Source organism: Sinohyriopsis cumingii, chromosome 14, assembly GCF_028554795.1.
Source record: "Sinohyriopsis cumingii isolate HCF-2022 chromosome 14, ASM2855479v2, whole genome shotgun sequence".
Taxonomy (NCBI): domain Eukaryota; kingdom Metazoa; phylum Mollusca; class Bivalvia; order Unionida; family Unionidae; genus Sinohyriopsis; species Sinohyriopsis cumingii.
Genome location: NC_142974.1, coordinates 43683760 through 43709597, shown reverse-complemented (window position 1 = coordinate 43709597; position 25838 = coordinate 43683760). Strand labels below are relative to the sequence as shown.

Below are 25838 nucleotides of genomic sequence, written 5' to 3'. Positions count from 1 at the left end.
TTAGACATAGCGTAGCCCTAAGCTATGGGAAGCTGTAGAGGCCCTACTTGGTATAAAATAAATTTGAGAGGCCCCTTCAGACTGTGAGGCCCTAAGCTGTAGTTTGTTTAGCAAATGCCTAAATCTGGCACTGCCCTGCCGCCTGGGTGGAGATATGAAGTCAATATATTCCTGTGGCAAGTAATGAGGGTATAAAATCAATATAACTGTTGCATGTGAAGGGGTATAAAATAAATATACCCTTGTTGCAAGTGCTGGAAATATAAAATCAATGTGTGTGATCTAGATTTTTAATGTAACTGTAACAATTTTAGTCATATCACTTTGATGTCTGCAGTATAGAATCAATACACCTCTTTTGCAAGTGATGTGGTCATAAAATCAATGTACTTCTGTTGTGATTGGCAAGGGTATAAAATCAGTATCATTTTGTTGCAATCAGCAAAGGTATAAAACCAATATATACCTATTGCAAGTCATTGGGGTATAAAATATATATGCCGCTGTGACTAAAGATGTGGTAGAAAATTAATATGCACTTTTTCAAGTGTTGGGGGTATAAAATCAATAAGTCCTTGTTACCGTTGGTGGGAGTATCAAAAGAAACATGTAAAATTTCTCCATATATTTTATTAATAAAAACAAATATATTCATAAAAATCCTACAATCTAACATACTGTTCCACTCTCACACACAGCACATTTAAATGTCTTAACTCATAACCCTATAGCCTTATAGCATGGTTGATTCTTTCCGCTTGGTCTTTTGCCTAATACCAGTTCTTCTGTACTCTGATCTCTCTTCTATGTACTCCTGTTTACATTGTTCTTTAAAGTCTTCATTCTCATACCTGAAAATTTGAGGAAAATTTATCACATAAAGTTCATATGCATTAGTATCATTAACATCAAGTGATAAAATTGAATATGACCCATTGTGGCATAACACTGAAAACAAGTGGGAAATTTATAACATACAGGTCATGTGTATTAGCATCAGCACAATATATCATACAATTTTATGTCAAACTGTGATGTAACATAAAAAAGAGAGAGCTTTATCAAAGTACAGCTTACATGATTATTTATCTCTCCAACTACTGCAACAGAGCAGTTAACCACTTCTATACTTACCCCAAACAAAACCGCAGAAGTGAAGGGGTAAGTACCTAGCAAATCACCACCATGATTTGGCAGGTATGTGTTGTGCATCTCCATCATCAAAGTGTCTGGTAGACATAAATGATTGACATTGGAATAGCCAGTGCAAATACACCACCCATGGATGAGACATCACATCCATTTACAATCTGGTACCAAAATCAAGAATCAGATCCATGTACAATCTGGTACCAAATCAAGAATCAGATCCATGTACAATCTGGTACCAAATCAAGAATCAAATCCATTTACAATCTGGTACCAAATCAAGAATCAGGTTCATGTACAATCTGGTACCAAATCAAAAATCAGATCCATGTACAATCTGGTACCAAATCAAGAATCAGATCCATGTACAATCTGGTACCAAATCAAGAATCAGATCCATGTACAATCTGGTACCAAATCAAGAATCAAATCCATTTACAATCTGGTACCAAATCAAGAATCAGGTTCATGTACAATCTGGTACCAAATCAAAAATCAGATCCATGTACAATCTGGTACCAAATCAAGAATCAGGTCAATGTACAATCTGGTACCAAATCAAGAGTCAAATCCATGTACAATCTGTACCAAATCATCAATCAGATCCATGTACAATCTGGTACCAAATCAAGAATCAGATCCATTTACAACCTGGTACCAAATCAAGAATCAGATCCATGTACAATATGGTAACAAATCATCAATCAGATCCATGTACAATCTGGTACCAAATCAAGAATCAGATCCATGTACAATATGGTACCAAATCAAGAATCAGATCCATTTACAACCTGGTACCAAATCAAGAATCAGATCCATGTACAATCTGGTAACAAATCATCAATCAGATCCATGTACAATCTGGTACCAAATCAAGAATCAGATCCATGTACAATATGGTACCAAATCAAGAATCAAATCCATTTACAATATGGTACCAACTCAGGAATCAGATCCATGTACAATCTGGTACCAAATCAAGAATCAAATCCATGTACAATCTGGTACCAAATCAAGAATCAGATCCATGTACAATATGGTACCAAATCAAGAACCAAATCCATTTACAATATGGTACCAACTCAGGAATCAGATCCATGTACAATCTGGTACCAAATCATCAATCAGATCCATGTACAATCTGGTACCAAATCGTCAATCAGATCCATGTACAATCTAGTACCTACTCAGGAATCAGATCCATGTACAATCTGGTACCAAATCAAGAATCAGATCCATGTACAATCTGGTACCAAATCAAGAATCAAATCCATTTACAATCTGGTACCAAATCAAGAATCAGGTTCATGTACAATCTGGTACCAAATCAAAAATCAGATCCATGTACAATCTGGTACCAAATCAAGAATCAGATCCATGTACAATCTGGTACCAAATCAAGAATCAGATCCATGTACAATCTGGTACCAAATCAAGAATCAAATCCATTTACAATCTGGTACCAAATCAAGAATCAGGTTCATGTACAATCTGGTACCAAATCAAAAATCAGATCCATGTACAATCTGGTACCAAATCAAGAATCAGGTCAATGTACAATCTGGTACCAAATCAAGAGTCAAATCCATGTACAATCTGTACCAAATCATCAATCAGATCCATGTACAATCTGGTACCAAATCAAGAATCAAATCCATTTACAACCTGGTACCAAATCAAGAATCAGATCCATGTACAATCTGGTAACAAATCATCAATCAGATCCATGTACAATCTGGTACCAAATCAAGAATCAGATCCATCTACAATATGGTACCAAATCAAGAATCAAATCCATTTACAATATGGTACCAACTCAGGAATCAGATCCATGTACAATCTGGTACCAAATCAAGAATCAAATCCATTTACAATATGGTACCAAATCAAGAGTCAGATCCATGTACAATCTGGTACCAAATCATCAATCAGATCCATGTACAATCTGGTACCAAATCAAGAATCAGATCCATTTACAATATGGTACCAAATCATCAATCAGATCCATGTACAATCTGGTACCAAATCATCAATCAGATCCATGTACAATCTGGTACCAAATCGTCAATCAGATCCATGTACAATCTAGTACCTACTCAGGAATCAGATCCATGTACAATCTGGTACCAAATCAAGAATCAAATCCATTTACAATATGGTACCAAATCAAGAATCAGATGCATGTACAATCTGGTACCAAATCATCAATCAGATCCATGGACAATCTGGTACCAAATCAAGAATCAGATCCATGTACTAACTGGTACCAAATCATCAATCAGATCCATGTACAATCTGGTACCAAATCATCAATCAGATCCATTTACAATCTGGTACCAAATCATCAATCAGATCCATGTAGAATCTGGTACCAACTCAGGAATCAGATCCATGTACAATCTGGTACCAAATCAAGAATCAGATCCATGTACAATATGGTACCAAATCAAGAATCAAATCCATTTACAATCTGGTACCAAATCAAGAATCAGGTCCATGTACAATCTGGTACCAAATCATCAATCAGATCCATGTACAATATGGTACCAAATCAAGAATCAGGTCCATGTACAATCTGGTACCAAATCAAGAATCAAATCCATGTACAATCTGGTACCAACTCAGGAATCAGATCCATGTACTAACTGGTACCAAATTATCAATCATCCATGTAAAATCTGGTACCAACTCAGGAATCAGATCCATGTACAATCTGGTACCAAATCAGGAATCAGATCCATGTACAATCTGGTACAAAATCATTAATCAGATCCATGTACAATCTGGTACCAAATCAAGAATCAAATCCATTTACAATCTGGTACCAAATCAAGAATCAGGTCCATGTACAATCTGGTACCAAATCATCAATCAGATCAATGTACAATCTGGTACCAAATCAAGAATCAGGTCCATGTACAATCTGGTACCAAATCAAGAATCAAATCCATGTACAATCTGTACCAAATCATCAATCAGATCCATGTACAATCTGGTACCAAATCAAGAATCAGATCCATGTACAATCTGGTACCAAATCAAGAATCAGATCCATGTACAATCTGGTACCAAATCAAGAATCAGGTCCATGTACAATCTGGTACCAAATCAAGAATCAAATCCATGTACAATCTGGTACCAACTCAGGAATCAGATCCATGTACAATCTGGTACCAACTCAGGAATCAGATCCATGTACAATCTGGTACCAACTCAGGAATCAGATCCATTTACAATATGGTACCAAATCAAGAATCAGATCCATGTACAATCTGGTACCAAATCATCAATCAGATCCATGTACAATCTGGTACCAAATCAAGAATCAGATCCATGTACAATCTGGTACCAAATCATCAATCAGATCCATGTACAATCTGGTACCAAATCAAGAATCAGATCCATGTACAATATGGTACCAAATCAAGAATCAGATCCATGTACAATATGGTACCAAATCAAGAATCAAATCTATTTACAATCTGGTACCAACTCAGGAATCAGATCCATGTACAATCTGGTACCAAATCAAGAATCAAATCCATTTACAATCTGGTACCAAATCAAGAATCAGATCCATGTACAATCTGGTACCAAATCATCAATCAGATCCATGTAGAATCTGGTACCAACTCGGGAATCAGATCCATGTACAATCTGGTACCAAATCATCAATCAGATCCATGTACAATCTGGTACCAATCATCAATCAGATCCATGTACAATCTGGTACCAAATCATCAATCAGATCCATTTACAATCTGGTACCAAATCATAAATTAAATACATGTACAATCTGGTACCAATCATCAATCAGTTGTCACTATGACAATTATAAGTCTGGACAATAAATTTAACAAGATTCTTGCATATTCAATTCAACTCAAATTCTTACTCTCTCAAAAGAAATTAATACACACTGTATTTTCATCTGATGTTAGCTGATAATGAAATCTCTAGTTCATGGCATTCTACTTTTTGTGATGAAGAGACAACACTGACATTCTTGCATAGCCCCTAATCTGTAATCCTTATCTTTTGCTATGTGTTTCTTTCTGTTATTTTGGTCTAATTTTACATTTTTGTCCAAGCAGGGTTAAAAAAAAATGAACATTTAATTTTAGGAGTAATTCAGTGTCAATCAGAGCTGTTTTTGACAACAATGTACAACCCACCCCACCACCCATATCTATCTTTGTCCTATGCAATTAATACATTCATTATCCTGACACTAACTGTATTTTCTGCAGGTTTTCAGATGGCAAAAAATAATATTTTTACTGTGATCCTAAGATATACTAATTATATTTTGGGAAAAAGCATCCAATTCAAAGCTGGCACCTACAATTCTACCATGATGTAAAATGAATATTTTTCCCTATCTTTATGTGTAGTTTAATGCATGAAAAACTGACATTTCTTGCCCACTTTTTATAACTGACACATGTCCAGCCACTATAAAATGCAGGCATACATGTCCTACAGCAAGACTTTGTGCATTACAGCGATGTATCCATGCATTACAGCCATGGATTTATGTATTACAGCCAAGGTTGTATATATATTACAGCCTTGATTTTATGTATTACAGCCACTGTTATGTGTATTACAACCATGATTTTAGGTATTACAGCCATGGTTGTATGTATTACAGCCATGAGTTTATGTATTACAGCCATGGTTTTAAGTATTACACATTTAATGTATTACAGCCATGAAATTATGTTTCACAGTCATGATTTTATATATTATAGGCAGTTTCAAATATTACAGGTATGGTTTTATGTATTAGTCATGATTTTATTTATTACAGCCATGATTTTATATGTTACAGCCATGAATTTATGTTACAGCCATGATTTTATATGTTACAGCCATGAATTTATGTATTCCATGCACAATATTATGTGTATTTTCCTGAAGGCCCCATAAAGTATGTTAACAATATTTCAATACATTTTTTAAGCCATTGTTATATCAGTTATCAATAAATCCTACATTACTTATGCACTGAAGTTTTATATCTGTGTAAATAAGAAATGAAAACAAATTCAGCATTCCATCTGATTTCCTTATTTTATATTTACAGTATGCACATAAACAGTTCCAGGAAAACAGATGGGTTTCTTGAATGTGAAAACACCCTGTCACACATTCATTCTATTTTTGTTATTAAACACGTAGCAGACCAATCCAAATTGAAATTAAATGGTGCCAGATATCATAATAAATGGGCTTTATCAATGTGACTGATGGATGTTATATGACTAAAAAATGCAAGGAGAGGGATTTTGTTAAACTTAAAAACATGACGAATCCAGAAAAGGACAAATCAAATAGCATTTAAAAAATTATGCAACAAAACTTTGACGGTGATGTCATACATCACTGATCATCTGTGGGCTTTACTATTCGCAAAATTTACTATAGACATGTAGACTAGTTAAAGTGAGTGTCATCCATAAATAATTTATCAATTTCTTGTGTGTCTATACTCCTGTACTAGCTACTAATCCACATGGATTGTGCCAATTTGTGACAAAAGTTGCAACTGCAGATCCAGATTACAGTTTTCTGTAATTATGGCATGTAATTTACAGATTGCTCTTTTCATGCTCAGATTGCGCTTTTTTGCCACTTATATTAGTAATAGTTACACTTATATTAGTAATAATTACACTTATATTAGTAATTACACTTATGTTAATAATAATTACACTTATATTAGTAACAATTACACTTATATGAGTAATAATTTCACTTTTATATTAGTAATAATTACACTTATATTAGATATAATTACTTATATTAATAATAATTACACTTATATTAGTAATAATTACACTTATATTAGTAATAATTACACTTATATTAGTAATAATTACATGTATATTAATAATAATTACACTTATATTAGTAATAATTACTTATATTAGTAATAATTACACTTATATTAATAATAATTTCACTTTTATATTAGTAATAATTACACTTATATTAGTAATAATTTCACTTATTTTTTAGTAATAATTACACTTATATTAGTAATAATTACACTTACATCTCTCTTGGGGGTTGGCACGTATGAACCCACATGAATGAAGCTGAGTCTCATATTTAATAGAATTCCCTTTTATCGGGTACCCAGGTAATCAATCGTTAGGATAAATGGGTACCCGATAGAATTTTGACATCTCTATATACCACTCCATTTACAACTAGCAAACTGGCTTAAAACATGGTGGCAGGTGTGGATGCCAATTTTTCCCGCAGAAAATGCTAAAAGAATGATTCTTATTTGTTGAACAGGATGAAAATTATGATAAAAACTGGTAAGTGAAACCCTGATATATCAGTCAATTTAGCACTGACAATGGATAGGATAGTGTCTGGAAATTTGAACCAACATCACGAAATTCTCAACTTATAATAAGAAGTCTGATATTTTGTTACATTTTCTTTACAAAAATAAATTCTCAGGACACTGTAAATTTTTCAATCCTTGATAAAATTTAAACAAGTGAAACAGTCACTAATATCTACAAGTTTCAACGCTTTATGAAATAAACAGTAACAAAACTAGCTGTGTCAGTGAAATTAATGTTTTACTCATACATTTTAATTCTTCTTTGGTGTAATCATCATAAATACAATATGCACTCTTGTATTACAAAATGTGAAAAACTTTAATGTCACAGCTACATCAAAAGGCATTTCTGTCAGAACCTAATTAACTGCTGTGTGTGTTTTGATCTCAAATTTGCTGACATATTTGTTGTACTGTACCAATCAACTACAACTAAAATTCCACCGGCTCTGGAGTTAGTGGTCACAGTTGTGTGTCAGACCAACTCATTTCAATTGATCACTCGAACACTGTTATAAATATTATTGTGCAAGCAACCATTAAATTATCCATTTCACTTAAAAAGGTGTTCAAAGAAAGGAGTACCAGGCAATTCAAAGCTTTGTTTGATAGATATGGTTCATTATGAAGAAACAAGTTCCTAAAGTTGTAGTGAACTTAAAATTATAATTTGACTACCACTTTATTCCATATACAAAGGCCTGTCTGTCACCAATCTGTCAGTATATCCCATATACAAAGGCACTAATGCATGTCACCTATCCGAATGTCACCTTATCCCATATGCAAAGGCCTAATGCATGTCACCCATCTGACTACTGTTATATCCCATATACAAAGGCACTAATGCATGTCACCTATCTGACTGCTATTATATCCCATATACAAAGGCCTAATGCATGTCACCAATCTGACTGCTATTATATCCTATATACAAAAGGCACTAATGCATGTCACCTATCTGACTGCTATTATATCCCATATACCAAGGCACTAATGCATGTCACCTATCTGACTGCTATTATATCCCATATACAAAGGCCTAATGCATGTCACCTATCTGACTGCTATTATATCCCATATGCAAAGGCCTAATGCATGTCACCTATCTGACTGCTATTATATCCTATATACAAAAGGCACTACTGCATGTCACCTATCTGACTGCTATTACATCCCATATACCAAGGCACTAATGCATGTCACCTATCTGACTGCTATTATATCCCATATACAAAGGCCTAATGCATGACACCTATCTGACTGCTATTATATCCCATATGCAAAGGCCTAATGCATGTCACCTATCTGACTGCTATTATATCCCATATACAAAGGCCTAATGCATGTCACCTATCTGACTGCTATTATATCCCATACGCAAAGGCACTAATGCATGTCACCTATCTGACTGCTATTATATCCCATATGCAAAGGCACTAATGCATGTCACCTATCTGACTGCTATTATATCCCATATGCAAAGGCACTAATGCATGTCACCTATCTGACTGCTATTATATCCCATATGCAAAGGCACTAATGCATGTCACCTATCTGACTGCTATTATATCCCATATACAAAGGCACTAATGCATGTCATCTATCTGACTGCTATTATATTCCATATGCAAAGGCACTAATGCATGTCACCTATCTGACTGCTATTATATCCCATAAGCAAAGGCCTAATGCATGTCACCTATCTGACTGCTATTATATCCCATATGCAAAGGCACTAATGCATGTCACCTATCTGACTGCTATTATATCCCATATTACAATTATATCCCATATTACTAATATATCCCATATTACTATTATATCCCATATTACAATTATATCTAATATTACTATTATATCCCATATTACAATTATATCCCATATTACTATTATATCCCATATTACAATTCAAATCATCATAACCTGAATAGTTTTCAACCATTTGTATGAAAAGTTTCAGTCTACACTAAAAATTGACACTGACTCACATAGAATGCAGAATACTCTTGATTTGATATATTCCTATGATTAGCATGGTTATCATTGCACTGGCAATATGTGTCAACTGACATAAAATCGAAAAAGATTATTTCAAATAATCACTATACATACCATCCTATCAGACATCTTTCAAGTGCTTTTGCCTGTGGCCGACATTTAAATGGCAACAACAATCCAGACTCCTTTCCACATTTTTCAAATGCTGAAAGGGCAAGGCATATGAATTATTTAGGTTAGCTACGGAAGACATGAATTCTTTTAATGATATATGCAGTGCAATGTGGATCAAATTTAGTTTTTCTAAAGCCTGTAGATAATAATCGGTTGTCATGGTGACTGTACTTAAATACTTAAATACTCAAGAACTGTGTTATCTTAAGGTTCAAGGGAGTCAGTAGAAAAAGAAAGTTGAATTCATTATGGGAAAGAAATGGTTGATAGTTAAAAAATAGTGATTGTTGCTGCAGAGTGGATCTATATAGGGAAATAGAACAGGTTGAACCTGACCCCAAGATCCATATTAAAATGATGACAATATCTAACACTTCGCTAATTTTATCTTCAGTAATATCAGTAGTTGTGGCTGGTGGTTGTAGTAGATGTTGCCAGTCATTGCAATAGTTGTGGCTAGCAGTTGTAGTAGCTGTGGCCAGTCATTGCAGTAGCTGTAGCTAGTGTTGCATTATCTGTTTCCAGTCATTGCAGTAGTTGTGGCTAGTGGTAGTAGTAGCGGTGGTCAGTCATTGCAGTAGCTGTGGCTAGTGGTTGCAGTATCTGTTTCCAATAATTGCAGTAGTTGTAGCTAGAGATGACAGTAGCTGTGCCTGATAATAACAGTAAATGTGACTAGTGATACAGTATCTGTGGCTAGTGGTTGCAGTATCCATTTTCAGTCATTGCAGTAGTTGTAGCTAGTGATACAGTAGCTGTGGCCAGTCATTGCAGTAGCTGTGGCAAGTGGTTACAATAGTTGTGGCCACTAATTACAGTAGTTAGCATGTGATTGCAGTGTTTGAGGCCAGTGACTGCAGTAGTTGTGGCTAGTGATTGCAGTTGTTGTGGCCAGTGATTCTAGTAGCTGTGTCTAGCATGTGTGTATGATTTGGATTTTTAATGTAGCTTCAACAATGTGCCAGTCATATTGCTACGATATCTATAAAGTGGCAGTTTATAGTGATGTCTAGCACTGGGGCATCATGCTGCAGACATGTAGCATCAATGATCATGTCCCGCCAGTCACATTATCCTGAGACCAGGCCAACCAGTACAAGACTAACCTCTTAATGCTAAGAGCCAAGTGAGGCAACTGCTAGTACCATTTTTATAAGTCTTTGGTATGACTTGTCTGGGGTTTGAACCCATGACCTCCCGCATCCAAGACCCGTGGCTAGTGGTTGCAACAGTTGTGGCTAGTGATTACAGTAGTTGTGGCTAGTGCTTGTAGTAGTTGTGGCTAGTGCTTGTAGCAGTTGTGGCTAGTGGTTGCAGCAATTGTGGCTAATGGTTGCAGTAGTTGTGGCTAGTGATGTTAAATGCTAGTTATTTACCCTACTGTAAATCTCTTTTTACTAAATTTCCAATGAATCTAACATGGCTGTTCTGGTATTTAATATGTATGCTCAATCTGTACATCCTTACTAGATAACATTGTATATATGTTTCTACTTACATCAGAAGTCAATATTCAATCCCCCCTTGTTAAATTTTCAATCACACTGTATAACCAAAAAATATTTTGAAAACCTAGAAGTGGAAATTACATGATAAATAAAATACACATTTGTATTTTGTGTTTTGAAAGAATTAATTTCATATGGCATATATAAGTATATTTATACCTGATGCCCTTGATGAATTTGCATACCATACTAAAGTCAATGTGTCAACTCTGAATAAACATATTGTTGTTGTTGTAGAGTTTAACGCCATTTTTCAGCACATGATAGGCTATACATGGCGGCCAGTATTAATGGTGGAGGAAGAACCCGGGAAAACCCCGGAAAGAACCACCGACCACGAGAAACTACTGGCAGGCTTTCTCACATACCACATTAGCCAAATCCGAGACTCGAACAAACACAGACAGAGGTGAGATGGCAGTGATCTGTAATGGAGAGCGCTTTAGACCGCTCGGCCACTCAGGGCCCCGAATAAACATGTATGTAGTATTGTGCATTAATTATATATTCCTGTACAATGCAAAATATCACTGTATACTTTCTTTCAAAACAAAATTACTGGCAAGCTTTCTCACATACCACATTAGCCAAATCCGAGACTCAAACCAACACAGACAGAGGTGAGATGGCAGTGATCAGTAACAGAAAGCGCTTTAGACCGCTCGGCCACTCAGGGCCTCGAATAAACATGTATGTAGTATTGTGCATTAATTATATATTCCTATACAATGCAAAATATCACTGTTTATTTTCTTTCAAAACAAAATTACTTTGTATTGATCTGTGCATCATACCACAAAGATCTGCCATCTGACAATGCAACATCATATGATTCCAACATTATATTTAAATGGAATCAAAAAGTAGAAATGCAATGACAACCTGGAATGCCAGCACATTATGCAATGAGAACCTGGTCTGCCAGCACATTATGCAATGAAAACCTGGTCTGCCAGCACATTATGCAATGAAAACCTGGTCTGCCAGCACATTATGCAATGAGAACCTGGAATGCCAGCACATTATGCAATGAGAACCTGGTCTACCAGCACATTATGCAATGAGAACCTGGTCTGCCAGCACATTATGCAATGAAAACCTGGTCTGCCAGCACATTATGCAATGAGAACCTGGAAAGCCGGCACATTATGCAATGAGAACCTGGTCTGCCAGCATATTATGCAATGAGAACCTGGAATGCCAGCATATTATGCAATGAAAACCTGGTCTGCCAGCACATTATGCAATGAGAACCTGGAATGCCAGCACATTATGCAATGAGAACCTGGTCTACCAGCACATTATGCAATGAGAACATGGTCTGCCAGCACATTATGCAATGAAAACCTGGTCTGCCAGCACATTATGCAATGAAAACCTGGAAAGCCGGCACATTATGCAATGAGAACCTGGTCTGCCAGCATATTATGCAATGAGAACCTGGAATGCCAACATATTATGCAATGAGAACCTGGTCTGCCAGCACATTATGCAATGAGAACCTGGTCTGCCAGCACATTATGCAATGAGAACCTGGAATGCCAGCACATTATGCAATGAGAACCTGGAATGCCAGCACATTATGCAATGAGAACCTGGAATGCCAGCACATTATGCAATGAAAACCTGATCTGCCAGCACATTATGCAATGAGAACCTGGAATGCCAGCACATTATGCAATGAGAACCTGGTATGCCAGCACATTATGCAATGAAAACCTGATCTGCCAGCACATTATGCAATGAGAACCTGGTATGCCAGCACATTATGCAATGAAAACCTGATCTGCCAGCACATTATGCAATGAGAACCTGGTATGCCAGCACATTATGCAATGAAAACCTGATCTGCCAGCACATTATGCAATGAGAACCTGGAATGCCAGCATATTATGCAATGAGAACCTGGTCTGCCAGCACATTATGTGATGAAAATGGAAAATCTGGGTTTATACTGCTCACAATTTCAGCAAGGTTTTAACACTGATACTAGCAGCAAGACCATTAATCAGAGTAATCAAAGACTGGTACTATATGTCAAATGAGAATAATCAAAGACTGGTATTAAGACTGAAATCAGAACAGTTAAACACTGGTATTATGTATCAAATGAAAATAACCAAAGACTGGTATTAAGTGCCAAATACAAATAATCAAAGACTGGTATTAAGTACCAAATACAAATAATCAAAGATTGGTATTAAGAACCAAATACAGCTAATCAAAGACTGATAATTAATACCAAATACAAATAAACAAAGACTGGTATTATCACATCAGACTACTGAAAGACTAGTATTAAGTATGAAATCAGAATATTTAAAGACTGGTAATAAGTATCAAATAAAAATATGCAAAGACTGGTATTATATAGGAAATCAGAATTATCAAAGACTAGTATTAAGTACCAAATAAGAATATTCAAAGACTGGTATTAAGTACCAAATAAGAATAATCAAAAGACTGGTATTAAGTACCAAATCTGAATATTTAAAGACTGGTATTAAGTATGAATTCAGAATATGTAAAGACTGGTATTAAGTACCAAATAAGAATAATCAAAGACTGGTACTAAGTATAAAATCAGAATATTTAAAGACTGGTATTAAGCATCAAATCAGAATAATTAAAGACTGGTATTAAGTAGGAAATAAGAATAATTATTTAAAGACTTGTATTAAGAATCAAACAGACATGCTTTGGATTATGATTTTCCGTAAGGTCCAAAAGAACAGCTCTGCTTCTGGTTTTCTACTGACCCTATATATTTCATTAGCCCTACTATTTTTATTCCTGAATTCTATTACTCTGCAGCAAAACAGATGATGTTTGTACTAAGCTCATTTGAGTACTGTGGTTTGTTGAACTCAACTCTCAACTGTTGCCAACCAAATGGAGTTTTCTTTATATCATCTGGTAATTGCATTAATCTAATTCTATGACATTTTATTTAAATCATAATGTTTATGATAAACAATCCATCAATCCTGAAATGCCAACTGATTACCAACATTCTCAGCAATTATGTCAAGGTTAGTACTGAGACAAGGAAATCCAAGTCCAATGTTACATTACTCATCTTTGTGAGTTTCTAACAAGCATAAGACAAACAGTATAACTCCAAGACTCAGATTTCTTTTTGGTGCCAGCCTCTACATTGATTATTTTTCTCACCCCATTCTTTATCAATCAGGACAGAAATAAAAGATTAATTTTATTCCATTACACCACTGACTCACTTTATTTGCCAAGACATAAGTCATGCTGAACATTATGACATCATTAAAATGCATCACACTATATGATGACATCATGAAACCATGATATGATGACCTGAGACAACCATCATTGGATATCTAGATTCAGGAAAAAATATATAGTGGTTGCAAGTCATTTCTCTGTCTAATGGGTGAGAATAACTTATACAGTAACTGCCAATCTCTGATTCAGAATTGAGCGATAGATAGACAGATAGATTAGATAGATAGATAGATATTGCAAGAACAACTGATAGTGTTGAACCATGTATATTGCCAAAACAACAGATAGTGTGTGTTGATAAAAAGCAGAACAGATAATCTGTCGAGTTGTGCTTATTACCAGAGCAATAGAATGTGCTGTACTGTGCATATTGCCAGAATACAGATAGTATACATGCTGCCAGCACAAAAGTTAGTATTGAACTATGAATGTTGCCAGAACAACTGATGGAATGTGTTGAGTCAAATTTATTGCCAGAAAAACTCCTAATATGTTGAGTCACATATATTGCTGGAACAGATTGTGTCGAGCTGTGTATATTGTCAAAACAAATATGTGTATTAAGTCATGTATATTGCAACAAAACAGATAGTGATGAACTGTTTAACAGATAAAGCATATTGAGCCATGTGTATTGCCAGAAGAACATATAGTGTGCCATGTGTATTGCCAGAAGAACATAGTGTGTCATGTGTATTGCCAGAACAGATAATGTGCCATGTGTATTGCCAGAAGAACAGTGTGCCATGTGTATTGCCAGAAGAACAGATAATGTGCCATGTGTATTGCCAGAACAACAGATAGTGTGCCATGTACATTGCCAAAAGAACAGATAGTGCCATGTACATTGCCAGAACATATAGTGTGCCATGTATATTGCCAGAGCAACAGATAGTGTGCCATGTACATTGCCAGAACAACATGTAGTGTGCCAAGTGTATTGCCAGAACAACAAATAGTGTGCCATGTATATTGCCAGAACAACAGATAGTGTGCCATGTACATTGCCAGAACATATAGTGTGCCTTATGTATTGCCAGAACAACAAAGTGTGCCATGTATATTGCCAGAAGAACAGTGTGCCATGTATATTGCCAGAACAATATATAGTGTGCCATGTACATTGCCAGAACAAGATATAGTGTGCCATGTATATTGCCAGAACAACAGACAGTGTGCCATGTATATTGCCACAAAACATAAGTGGTGAACTGTGTATGTTGCCAGAACAACATATAGAGTATGCTGAGCCATGTATATTGCCACAAAAACAGATAATGTGTTCAGCCATGTATATTGCCAAAACAGATTATATATAGTGCAAGAATAAAAGAAATTCTTTTATTTTCCTGCAATGCGATGGATACAAAATATTTTGCCCCCATGGATATAAAAATAGGAAGCATGAAATTCACAATCACATAAATTTTTATCAAATTGTAATAAATAATAGTATTGATCTTATAGCTCAATGAAAGGACAGAGAGCCAAATTGCAGGATGACCAAAAATAGATAAGATATCTTAGATAAAAAGATACAGGGTGGCTAATTTGTCCTGCAGCCTAATCAAGATAAAAAAATCTGTATCCACAAATTGTAAGCTGTGTTACTTCAAAAATTCCAGCAAAAAGGGACATTTTCTTCCAGCTTGGTAAATGGGAAGACAGACAAATGGAGAGAGAGAGAGAGAGAGAGAGAGAGAGAGAGAGAGAGAGAAAGAGAGAGAAGGAAAGAGAAAGAGAACCTTGGAAATGGATAGAAACAGCCTGGTAAATGGATACAGATAGACTGACAAATGGGTAGAGTAACAGAGCCTGGTAACTAGAAGAGACAGACGGACTGATATATGGGTAGCAACAGACAGCATGGTAAATGGGTTGAAGAGACAATAAAATAAACAAAGCCATCACATCCAGCACCTCTTTGTTAAATAGATCAGTTAAAACAATTATCATAAAGTGAGATGATAGAAAACTGTAGGAAGATATTTCATACAAAAAGGATTAGTTAAGAAAAAAAATAAAAGCAAGCAGAAACTGACAAAGAAATATATGAAATACCTTGCACAACTTCTTGGCATTTTTCCTTTGCCTTCTTTTTCATCTTTTGTGGAATGCTTATTTCACTCTCAACTTTGCGTAATGTTTTGTCATCAGGGTCCCCTGCAACAGAAATATAAAACCTTTACATAAAGGGTATGAATGTTTAACATTCCACCAATTATTAAATGATAAACACACACATGCAAACCCATGTGTGCATGTTTGTTACTAATTTATTTATGCTCAAAGTTAACCATTACTGACTTCATAAGTTTTCAAAATCTACAAGTGATGCCAGAACAAAATTTACAGATGATTTATTTCAGTATTTAAGAAAATTGTGTTCAGTCACATATCACATACTATTCCCCAAACATCAGTCTGTACAAGGAGCTGACAGTTCTATACCCCAAATATGAAATCTATACAGGCAGTTAACAGCTCTATAACACAAATATGAAATCTATACACGCAGTTAACAGCTCTATACCTCAAACCATTTGACTTGAAGAAAAGAAAAAAACAGTTAAAAAGCTAAAACACAGAAAGATAATTAAATTTTGTGATCTTTTTTAATACCAAATCCTCATAATGTACTAGATTTAAACTGACTTGTCTTGAAGTTGGAAACAACCGTAATCAATCATGAACTGAAATTAATAATAATATATATTTTAGGGTTCCAATTTGACTACTGTTTTACTTGCATTAATTTGTGGGTCAAAAAAGTATAAAACTGCAAATTCTTTTTTCTAGGTCATTTTTTAAAAGTTACTTTTACTAATCAATACTGTTAAGTCATAGTTTTAATAAGTAGGATACATTTCTATCAGTTCTGATTGTAATTTTCATTATAATTTTTCAAAAAAAGAAAACTAGACGAATTGTTGTTTTTTATCATACTTATGACTAAAATCTAATTTTTATTGGGTACAAAAATGGAAGATGCAATTCCAAGCCAAAAATGCAATTCCAAGCCAAAACTGCAATTCAATATAAATGACAAGCGATAAAATCCTATAAAATACAAATGACAAGTGATACAATCCTATACAATACAAATGACAAGTGATATAATCCTATACAATACAAATGACAAGTGATACAATCCTATACATACAATGACAAGTGATACAATCCAATAAAGTACAAATGACAAGTGATACAATCCTATACAATACAATGACAAGTGATACAATCCAATAAAATACAAATGACAAGTGATACAATCCTATACAAAACAAATGATAAGTGATACAATCCTATACAATACAAATAAGTGATACAATCCAACAAAATACAAAGGACAAGTGATACAATCCAATAAAATACGAATGACAAGAGATACAATCCTATAAAATACAAAAAATTTAAATGACAAGTGATAAGAGCATATTAAATTAGACTGAAGGGAACTTCTTTAGAAAATATCATCCAAATAAAATATTTAGCGGGTTTCTCCATATGACTTTGAAAGATGCAGTATAGGACACATTCCAAAGCTGCCCAAAACTGGAGTCCCAATAATACCGCTTTTTCAGTCCTCAAAGAAAATTTTTTTTGACACAGACCCCAGGCTGGCGATTTAAAAAAAACTCACAAACCCTGACTGAAATTCCACAAGCCCCGACTCCTATTTCCACACTGTGGAATATTGTGCAATAGCTACAATTCAAACATAAATTCAATTGGGTTCAAAGTGGTTTGAAGGTAATGCAAATGTTATTAGTGTTCACTGCAATGCTGGCGTGCTTCACAAAGTAAAAATCCATCAACCAAGAGTTCTGAAATCTATTTTTGTTGGACTTTGCTGATAGTTAATTGCTTCCTAAATCAGCTTCAAAAATGAATTACACTTGAACACTATTCCAAGAAATGAAATGATCATGCTTTGCATTTTTTATATGCAGTAAAATCTAACTTCAAAGAAACATTGCTGCTGTTCACAAATTTGTCAAAAATAATACATATGGCTTAAACATTCTTATTCAAGGCAATAATATGTAATAACTTTTTTCTTGTACATGAATCCAGTATCTCTTAAATTTGCCTATATTGGGTTGTTCCACTTCTTGATCCTACCGATGCAAATTAGCACAATGAACTCACCCAGTGCAGCCTTCAAACACATCTCACTAGCTATTGCCAGCCAAGTGTGTGTGTGTGTGTCTTGGATTTTTAACATAGATTTAACAATTAGCCCATTAGCCAATTAATACTGAAATGGTGGTTTATACCTGACCTCTTTGCCTTTAATTGCAGCTGTCTAAACTGCCCAAGGGATAGTTTTACATCAACTCAAATCATGAATGTTGTTGTTGTAGGGTTTAACACCATTTTTCAGCACACGATAGGCTATACATGGCGGCCAGTATTAATGGTGGAGGAAGAACTCGGGGAAAACCCCGGAAAGAACCACCAACCCACAAGAAGCTATTGGCTAGTTTTCTCACATACCCACATTGGCTGAATCTGAGTCTCGAACCCATGCAGACAGAGGTGAGATGGCAGTGATCCGTAACGGAGAGTGCTTTAGACCACTTGGCCACTCGAGGCCCACTAATCATGAATGTTTACTGTTTATACATGCTACATGAAATGGGCATATACTGAAAGATTTGGGGGGGGTGAAGATTACTGAAAATTGTGTTTTCTCAAAACAGGGCCATGTCAGGGGTTTGGGAGTACAAAATCATACTTTTAGCATGACATAACATGCTTCAATCTGATTAAAATGAGATCTCAATTTCACATAGGACAGGAGTGATCTGATTTATATTACTCCATGTTATGGCAGGTATGTCAACATCTTAAAAATACATTTACACATTTCATCAGCACGATCAAAGTTTCCTAAGGCAAACTAAAAAAAAGTTTACAAGCCCAAAGGGTACCTCCCAGGATGGGTCCAATCTAAAATTAGAGGGTCCCCAGGTGTCAGGCTATCAGATTTTTTTTTGAGCATTGCTTTTTGTTCCTTGCAATAATTTAGAACATGTATTGTTGTGTCACCAATATAATGGTCATCAAATTGCTAATGCTCATTCATTGTGATACCATTATACAAACAAAAAATGAAAAACTATGGTAACTAAGAATAATGAGAAATGTGATTATGTTTAATATTACAACTATAACAATTCTTGATTGTTTTCCATTGCTATTCTGTAAATATTTGTGCTACCAGAAGGATTTATTAAGTTTGTTGTCAATGTTAACTTATTTAATTACCTTACATCTATTTATAAATTTGCAAGATACTGCAGAAAGAAACAAATGACCATATGATATTTACCTTCTTATTTCATCTTTAAGCAACACAACATACTGCATTCACTTTAAGCAACACAGCATACTACATTCTCTTTACGCAACACAACATACTACATTCTCTTCAGGGGTCCTGAGTGGCCGAGTGGTCTAAAGCGCTCTCTGTCACAGATCACTGCCATCTCACCTCTGTCTGCGAGGGTTCGAGTCTCGGGCTCGGCCAATGTGGATATGTGAGAAAGTTTGCTGGTAGCTTCTTGTGGGTCAGTGGTTCTTTCCGGGGTTTTCCCGGGTTCTTCCTCCACCATTAATACTGGCCACCATGTATAGCCTATCTTGTGCTGAAAAATGACATTAAACCATACAACAACAACGACAACATTCTCTTTAAGCAACACAGCATACTACATTCACTTTAAGCAACACAACATGCTACATTCTCTTTAAGCAACACAACATGCTACATTCTCTTTAAGCAACACAGCATAATACATTTACTTTAAGCAAGCAATACAGCATACTACATTATCTTTATGCAACACAGCATACTACATTATCTTTAAGCACCACAGCATACTACATTCACTTTAAGCAATATAGCATACTGCATTCAATTTAAGTAACACAGCAAACTGCATTCACTTTAAGTAACACAGCATACTGCATTCACTTAAAGCAACACAGCAAATTACATTCACTTCAAGCAACACAACATACTACATTCACTTAAAGCAACACAACATACTGCATTCACTTTAAGCAACACAGCATACTGCATTCACTTTAAGCAACACAGCATACTACATTAACTTAAAGCAACACAACATACTACAGTTACTTTAAACAAGCAATACAGCAAACTGCATTCACTTTAAGCAACACTGCATACTACATTAACTTTAAGCAACACAGCAAATTACATTCACTTTGAGCAACACAGCATACTACAATCACTTAAAGCAACACAACATAATACAGTTACTTTAAACAAGCAATACAGCATACTGCATTCACTTTAAGCAACACAGCATACTACATTCTCTTTAAGCAACACAGCATAATACATTAACTTTAAGCAAGCAATACAGCATACTACATTATCTTTATGCAACACAGCATACTACATTCACTTTAAGCAACACAGCATACTACATTCACTTAAAGCAATACCGCATACTGCATTCACTTAAAGCAACACAGCATACTACATTAACTTTAAGCAACACAGGATACTACATTCACTTTAAGCAACACAGCATACTACATTCACTTTAAGCAACACAGCATACTGCATTCACTTAAAGCAATACAACATACTGCATTCACTTTAAGCAACACAGCATACTACATTATCTTTAAGCAACACAGCATACTGCATTCACTTAAAGCAACACAGCATCCTGCATTCACTTTAAGCAACACAGCATACTACATTATCTTTAAGCAACACAGCATACTGCATTCACTTTAAGCAACACAGCATACTAAATTATCTTTAAGCAACACAGCATACTGCATTCACTTTAAGCAACACAGCATACTGCATTCAATTTAAGCAACACAGCAAATTACATTCACTTTAAACAAGCAATACAGCATACTGCATTCAATTTATGCAACACAGCATACTACATTATCTTTAAGCAACACAACATACTGCATTCACTTTAAGCAACACAGCATACTACATTCACTTAAAGCAATACCGCATACTGCATTCACTTAAAGCAACACAGCATACTAGATTAACTTTAAGCAACACAGGATACTACATTCACTTTAAGCAACACAGCATACTACATTCACTTTAAGCAACACAGCATACTGCATTCACTTAAAGCAATACAACATACTGCATTCACTTTAAGCAACACAGCATACTACATTATCTTTAAGCAACACAGCATACTGCATTCACTTAAAGCAACACAACATATTGCATTCACTTTAAGCAACACATCATACTGCATTCACTTAAAGCAACACAGCATATTGCATTCACTTAAAGCAACACAGCATACTGCATTCACTTAAAGCAACACAGCATACTACATTCACTTTAAGCAACACAGCATACCACATTCACTTTAAGCAGCACAGCATATTGTATTCACTTTAAGCAACACAGCATGCTACAGTCACTTAAAGCAACACAGCATATTGCATTCACTTAAAGCAACACAGCATACTGCATTCACTTAAAGCAACACAACATATTGCATTCACTTTAAGCAACACAGCATACTGCATTCACTTAAAGCAACACAGCATACTGCATTCACTTAAAGCAACACAGCATACTACATTCACTTTAAGCAACACAGCATACTACATTCACTTTAAGCAACACAGTATTCCAGTAATACATTCTCTTTAAGCAACACAGCATACTACATTCACTTTAAGCAACACAGCATATCGGTAATACATTCACTTTAAGCAACACAGCATACTACATTCACTTTAAGCAATACAACATCCCACATTCACTTTACGCAAAACAGCATACTATATTCACTTTAAGCAATACAACATACTATGTCTTTAGGCAACACAACATACTACTTTCACTTCAATACAGCATTCTACATCCACTCTAAGCAAGTAGAAAGAACACAGGCAAAGTTTATATTTGCACAATGCTCCAATACACATCCACAAAATAAAATGATATATTTGCATTTAACGTGTATGTATAGTTTTTTCACAATGATTTTAAAATTTACTCAAGGTCACTATTCAATAATTACCAAATAAAACTGGTCTTGAAATAGGGGTTGGAAACCCTTTTTTTATGATTGGTGGGACACATTTTGCCATGTAACTCATCTAATGATGCCAACAGGTACCTAGTTATGCATGTACCTGCCCAGTGATAATAACCCAGGTAAAAAAATAGACAACCGGGTACCACTTAAAAAAAAAAAGTTTCCATGTTCAGATCAAGATATAGAAAAACAATTACAGTTTGAGACTCATGTCATGTGCACATTTATGCACGGTCACAGGGGCTCATATCATTGCTTACAATTTACTTGTCATACATGTACCATATAATAATACACGGGAGGACACTTCTCTCCTTTCTTGCGCATCCTATATACGAATCAACGCTGACATTTCAAGGTCAGTTTTGCGTAGCATAATAAATTTGGTACCAATGCTTAGCTCAGGCATTCGACTTTGTATCCCCGTCCAAAGTTTGGCTTAGTATCATACCTTCAAAGAATGACAGACCATTTTCCCATGACACAGTTATGGTCATGTCCGCTTAACATGCAAGTGCAAGTCGCTGAATGGAATACTGCCATCTCAATGGCCGATAGAAATTGACATACTGCACCTATTTACTTTTTTTTTTTGTTTTATTAGACAGTACATATATGACTGATCGTTAAACTGGAAACAACAATACGAGCCGATGTGTTCCTCGTTAGACCTCTAATTTCCTTATTTTCTATTTGTAGTATATACATCTAACAGTTCCAAGAAAACAGACTGGTTTCTTGAATGTGAAACCACGTATCACAGATTCATTAAAATCTACATATGTAGTATCAAAATAAAATGATTCTATGACAAGTGGTTTCACATTCAAGAAACCCATCTGTTTTCTTGGAACTGTTTCATGTAAAATTCATGCAAAAATTACCATATTTACATACATGGTGAATTTTTCTTATATTTTTTTTTCAGTATTATTAAATAACAAAGAATTTTTTCCCTTACATTTAAATATTTCAGTGACAAATTTCATTTTGTATAGCTGTTCATTTCATTCATTTTTTTCTTAATATGGTATAAAAAGTTCATGTTACGGTAACCAAGTTTTTGTATTGCCTTTGCCGTGACCAAAATGTGTCTTGGGTTTCTCACTATTAAAAACATCCAGCGAACAAACATGTGAACAGCAGCCCTGACTTAAACAGCTAACACTCACCCCAGGGCTATAAACTTGGGGCCAAAATAGCATTAGTTAAACCAGACTTTTCTATCGTGCTTTCTTTTATTCTGAATTGCAGCCAGTATTTAAATTTTATTTTGTGGAATATTTCCTAATCAGTACTTATTCTCACTGTCAACAAAAGGTACTGACCCAGTTAATGCCATCAGGATCTCAAAACTGCATGTTTCAGCCGTGAGAAAAATGGAACACAAACCATGGAAGGGCACGAAGTTAGGACAGTCTAGCTTGAAATATCAGCGTTGGTTCTTAAATAGGTCATGCAAGAAAGGAGAGAAGTGTCCTCCCTTGTATTATTAAATAGTACATATAAGACAAGTAAATTGTAAGCAACCACACAAGCCCCTGCGATGATGAACAAATGCACATACAACACAAGCCTTGAATTGTAATCATTATTCTGTGTCTCAATCTGAACTTCGAAAAAAAAATTTAAACATGTACCTGGTTGTTCATTTTATTACCCGGGTATTTATCAACGGGCAGGTATCCAAGTACCCTGGTACCTGTTGGCATCTTTAGTGTTATGCATAAATAATTTATCATTTCTGTTGTGTCTATACTCTTGTACTTACTACCAATCCACATGGACTGAGCAAATTTGTGACAAAATTTTAACTGCAGATCCAGGTAAGTAGCAAAAATAAAAGTACACTTTTCATGCAGTTTTCTGTAAGTATGGCAATGTAAGATACAGACTGCTCTTTTTGTGCTCATATGACGCTTTTTGCCACTTATATTAGCAATTATGCTTATACCTCTTTGATCAGGTACTCTGGTAACCAATCGTTAGAATTGACAGGTATCCGGGGAAGTTTTCTAAAATTCTGGCTGTGCTCAAAAACTCTGATAGCCCAATGCCTGGGGCCCCTCAAATTTTAGTTTAGGCCCATCCTGTATTCAAAGTGAGGAGCCCTCAAGCTTGTCAAAAAAACGTTTTCCAGAGGAAACTTTGATCGCGCTGATGAAATGAGTAAATGTACTCTCAAAATGTTAACATACATGCCATAACACGGCACAAAGATTACCATGCCCCACGTGAAATTTGGATCTGATTTTAATCAAATGGAAGCTTTGCTAAAAATATGCAAGTAAGATGACAGTGTTAGAGACCCCTGACAACAACTGGGTTAGAAATTATAAACTGATGAACGGAATGATTATGTTGTGCCTTTTCTGTATTCCTGAGGCTTTACAATTTTAAAACTGGTAGAAGGTACAAACAAATGGGAGAGTAAGTGAATACTATAGGTAGCATTGATCATTGGTGTGTGCGAACCTTCCCCAATGGAAAATGACTCGAGTGGGGGGGATTAATGTAGCTTTATCAATTTTTCAGTCATATCGCTACGATGTGTGCAGTGTGGCCATTTATAGTGAAGTCTAGCATTAGGGCATCGTGCCACAGACATGTAACATGATGTCTCACCCAGTCACATTATCCTGACACCAGGCTGACCGGCACCCAACCCTAACCTCTTAATGCTGAGTACCTAGTGAGACAGCCATTAGTACCATTTTTATAAGTCTTTGGTATGACTCGGCTGGACTTTGAACCAGCGAACTCCCGCATCCGAGGCGGAGGCTCTAACCGCTAGTCCAAACGCCGATAAATTAATAAAAACTCCATTACAAAGAGTCTTAGTAATGTTATTAAATCAACTGCTTCTGGCGGAGTTTTCAATGTGTGCAGCAGGAGCTCGTTACAAACAAGTCTAGAAGCATATATCAATGGATCTGTCTATACCACTGAAGTCTAATCTTAATTTTGTTTGTAATGAACTCCTGTGTCTAGTATCGCGCAAAATCTTTTCTGCCCCGAAAATAAATTACACAGGATGATATGTTTAAACTTTTCATGTGATCCACGAGGAATAAAATTAATGACATGCATTGGCAGGCTACTTTTACGGTTTAATGTATTTATACCTAAACCATGTGGTCCCCCTGCAAGATTTGAAGGTAAAACTGTGTATATGTCCTTCTCGTGTTCTGAATTCAACTTATCAGCCATAGTTGTTGTTTTCATAGAACTCTGCCAAATACAGAGCACCTCACCACAAGTACATTACAGCCAGGTACTGCTACATCTCACACATGT

At 35.4% G+C, this 25838-nt stretch overlaps 1 protein-coding gene across 1 annotated transcript; it reads right to left on the bottom strand.

The window, feature by feature from the left end:
* Positions 1-610: 610 nt before the first annotated feature.
* LOC149783659 (COX assembly mitochondrial protein homolog) lies at positions 611-25838 on the bottom strand. The gene is made up of 4 exons (XM_089931900.1): positions 25667-25838; positions 16522-16623; positions 9632-9722; positions 611-851 (listed from the first exon to the last, which is right to left on the bottom strand). Exons 1-4 carry the CDS (start codon positions 25764-25766, stop codon positions 734-736), a joined length of 411 nt encoding a protein of 136 aa, XP_089788026.1. The 5' UTR covers positions 25767-25838; the 3' UTR covers positions 611-733.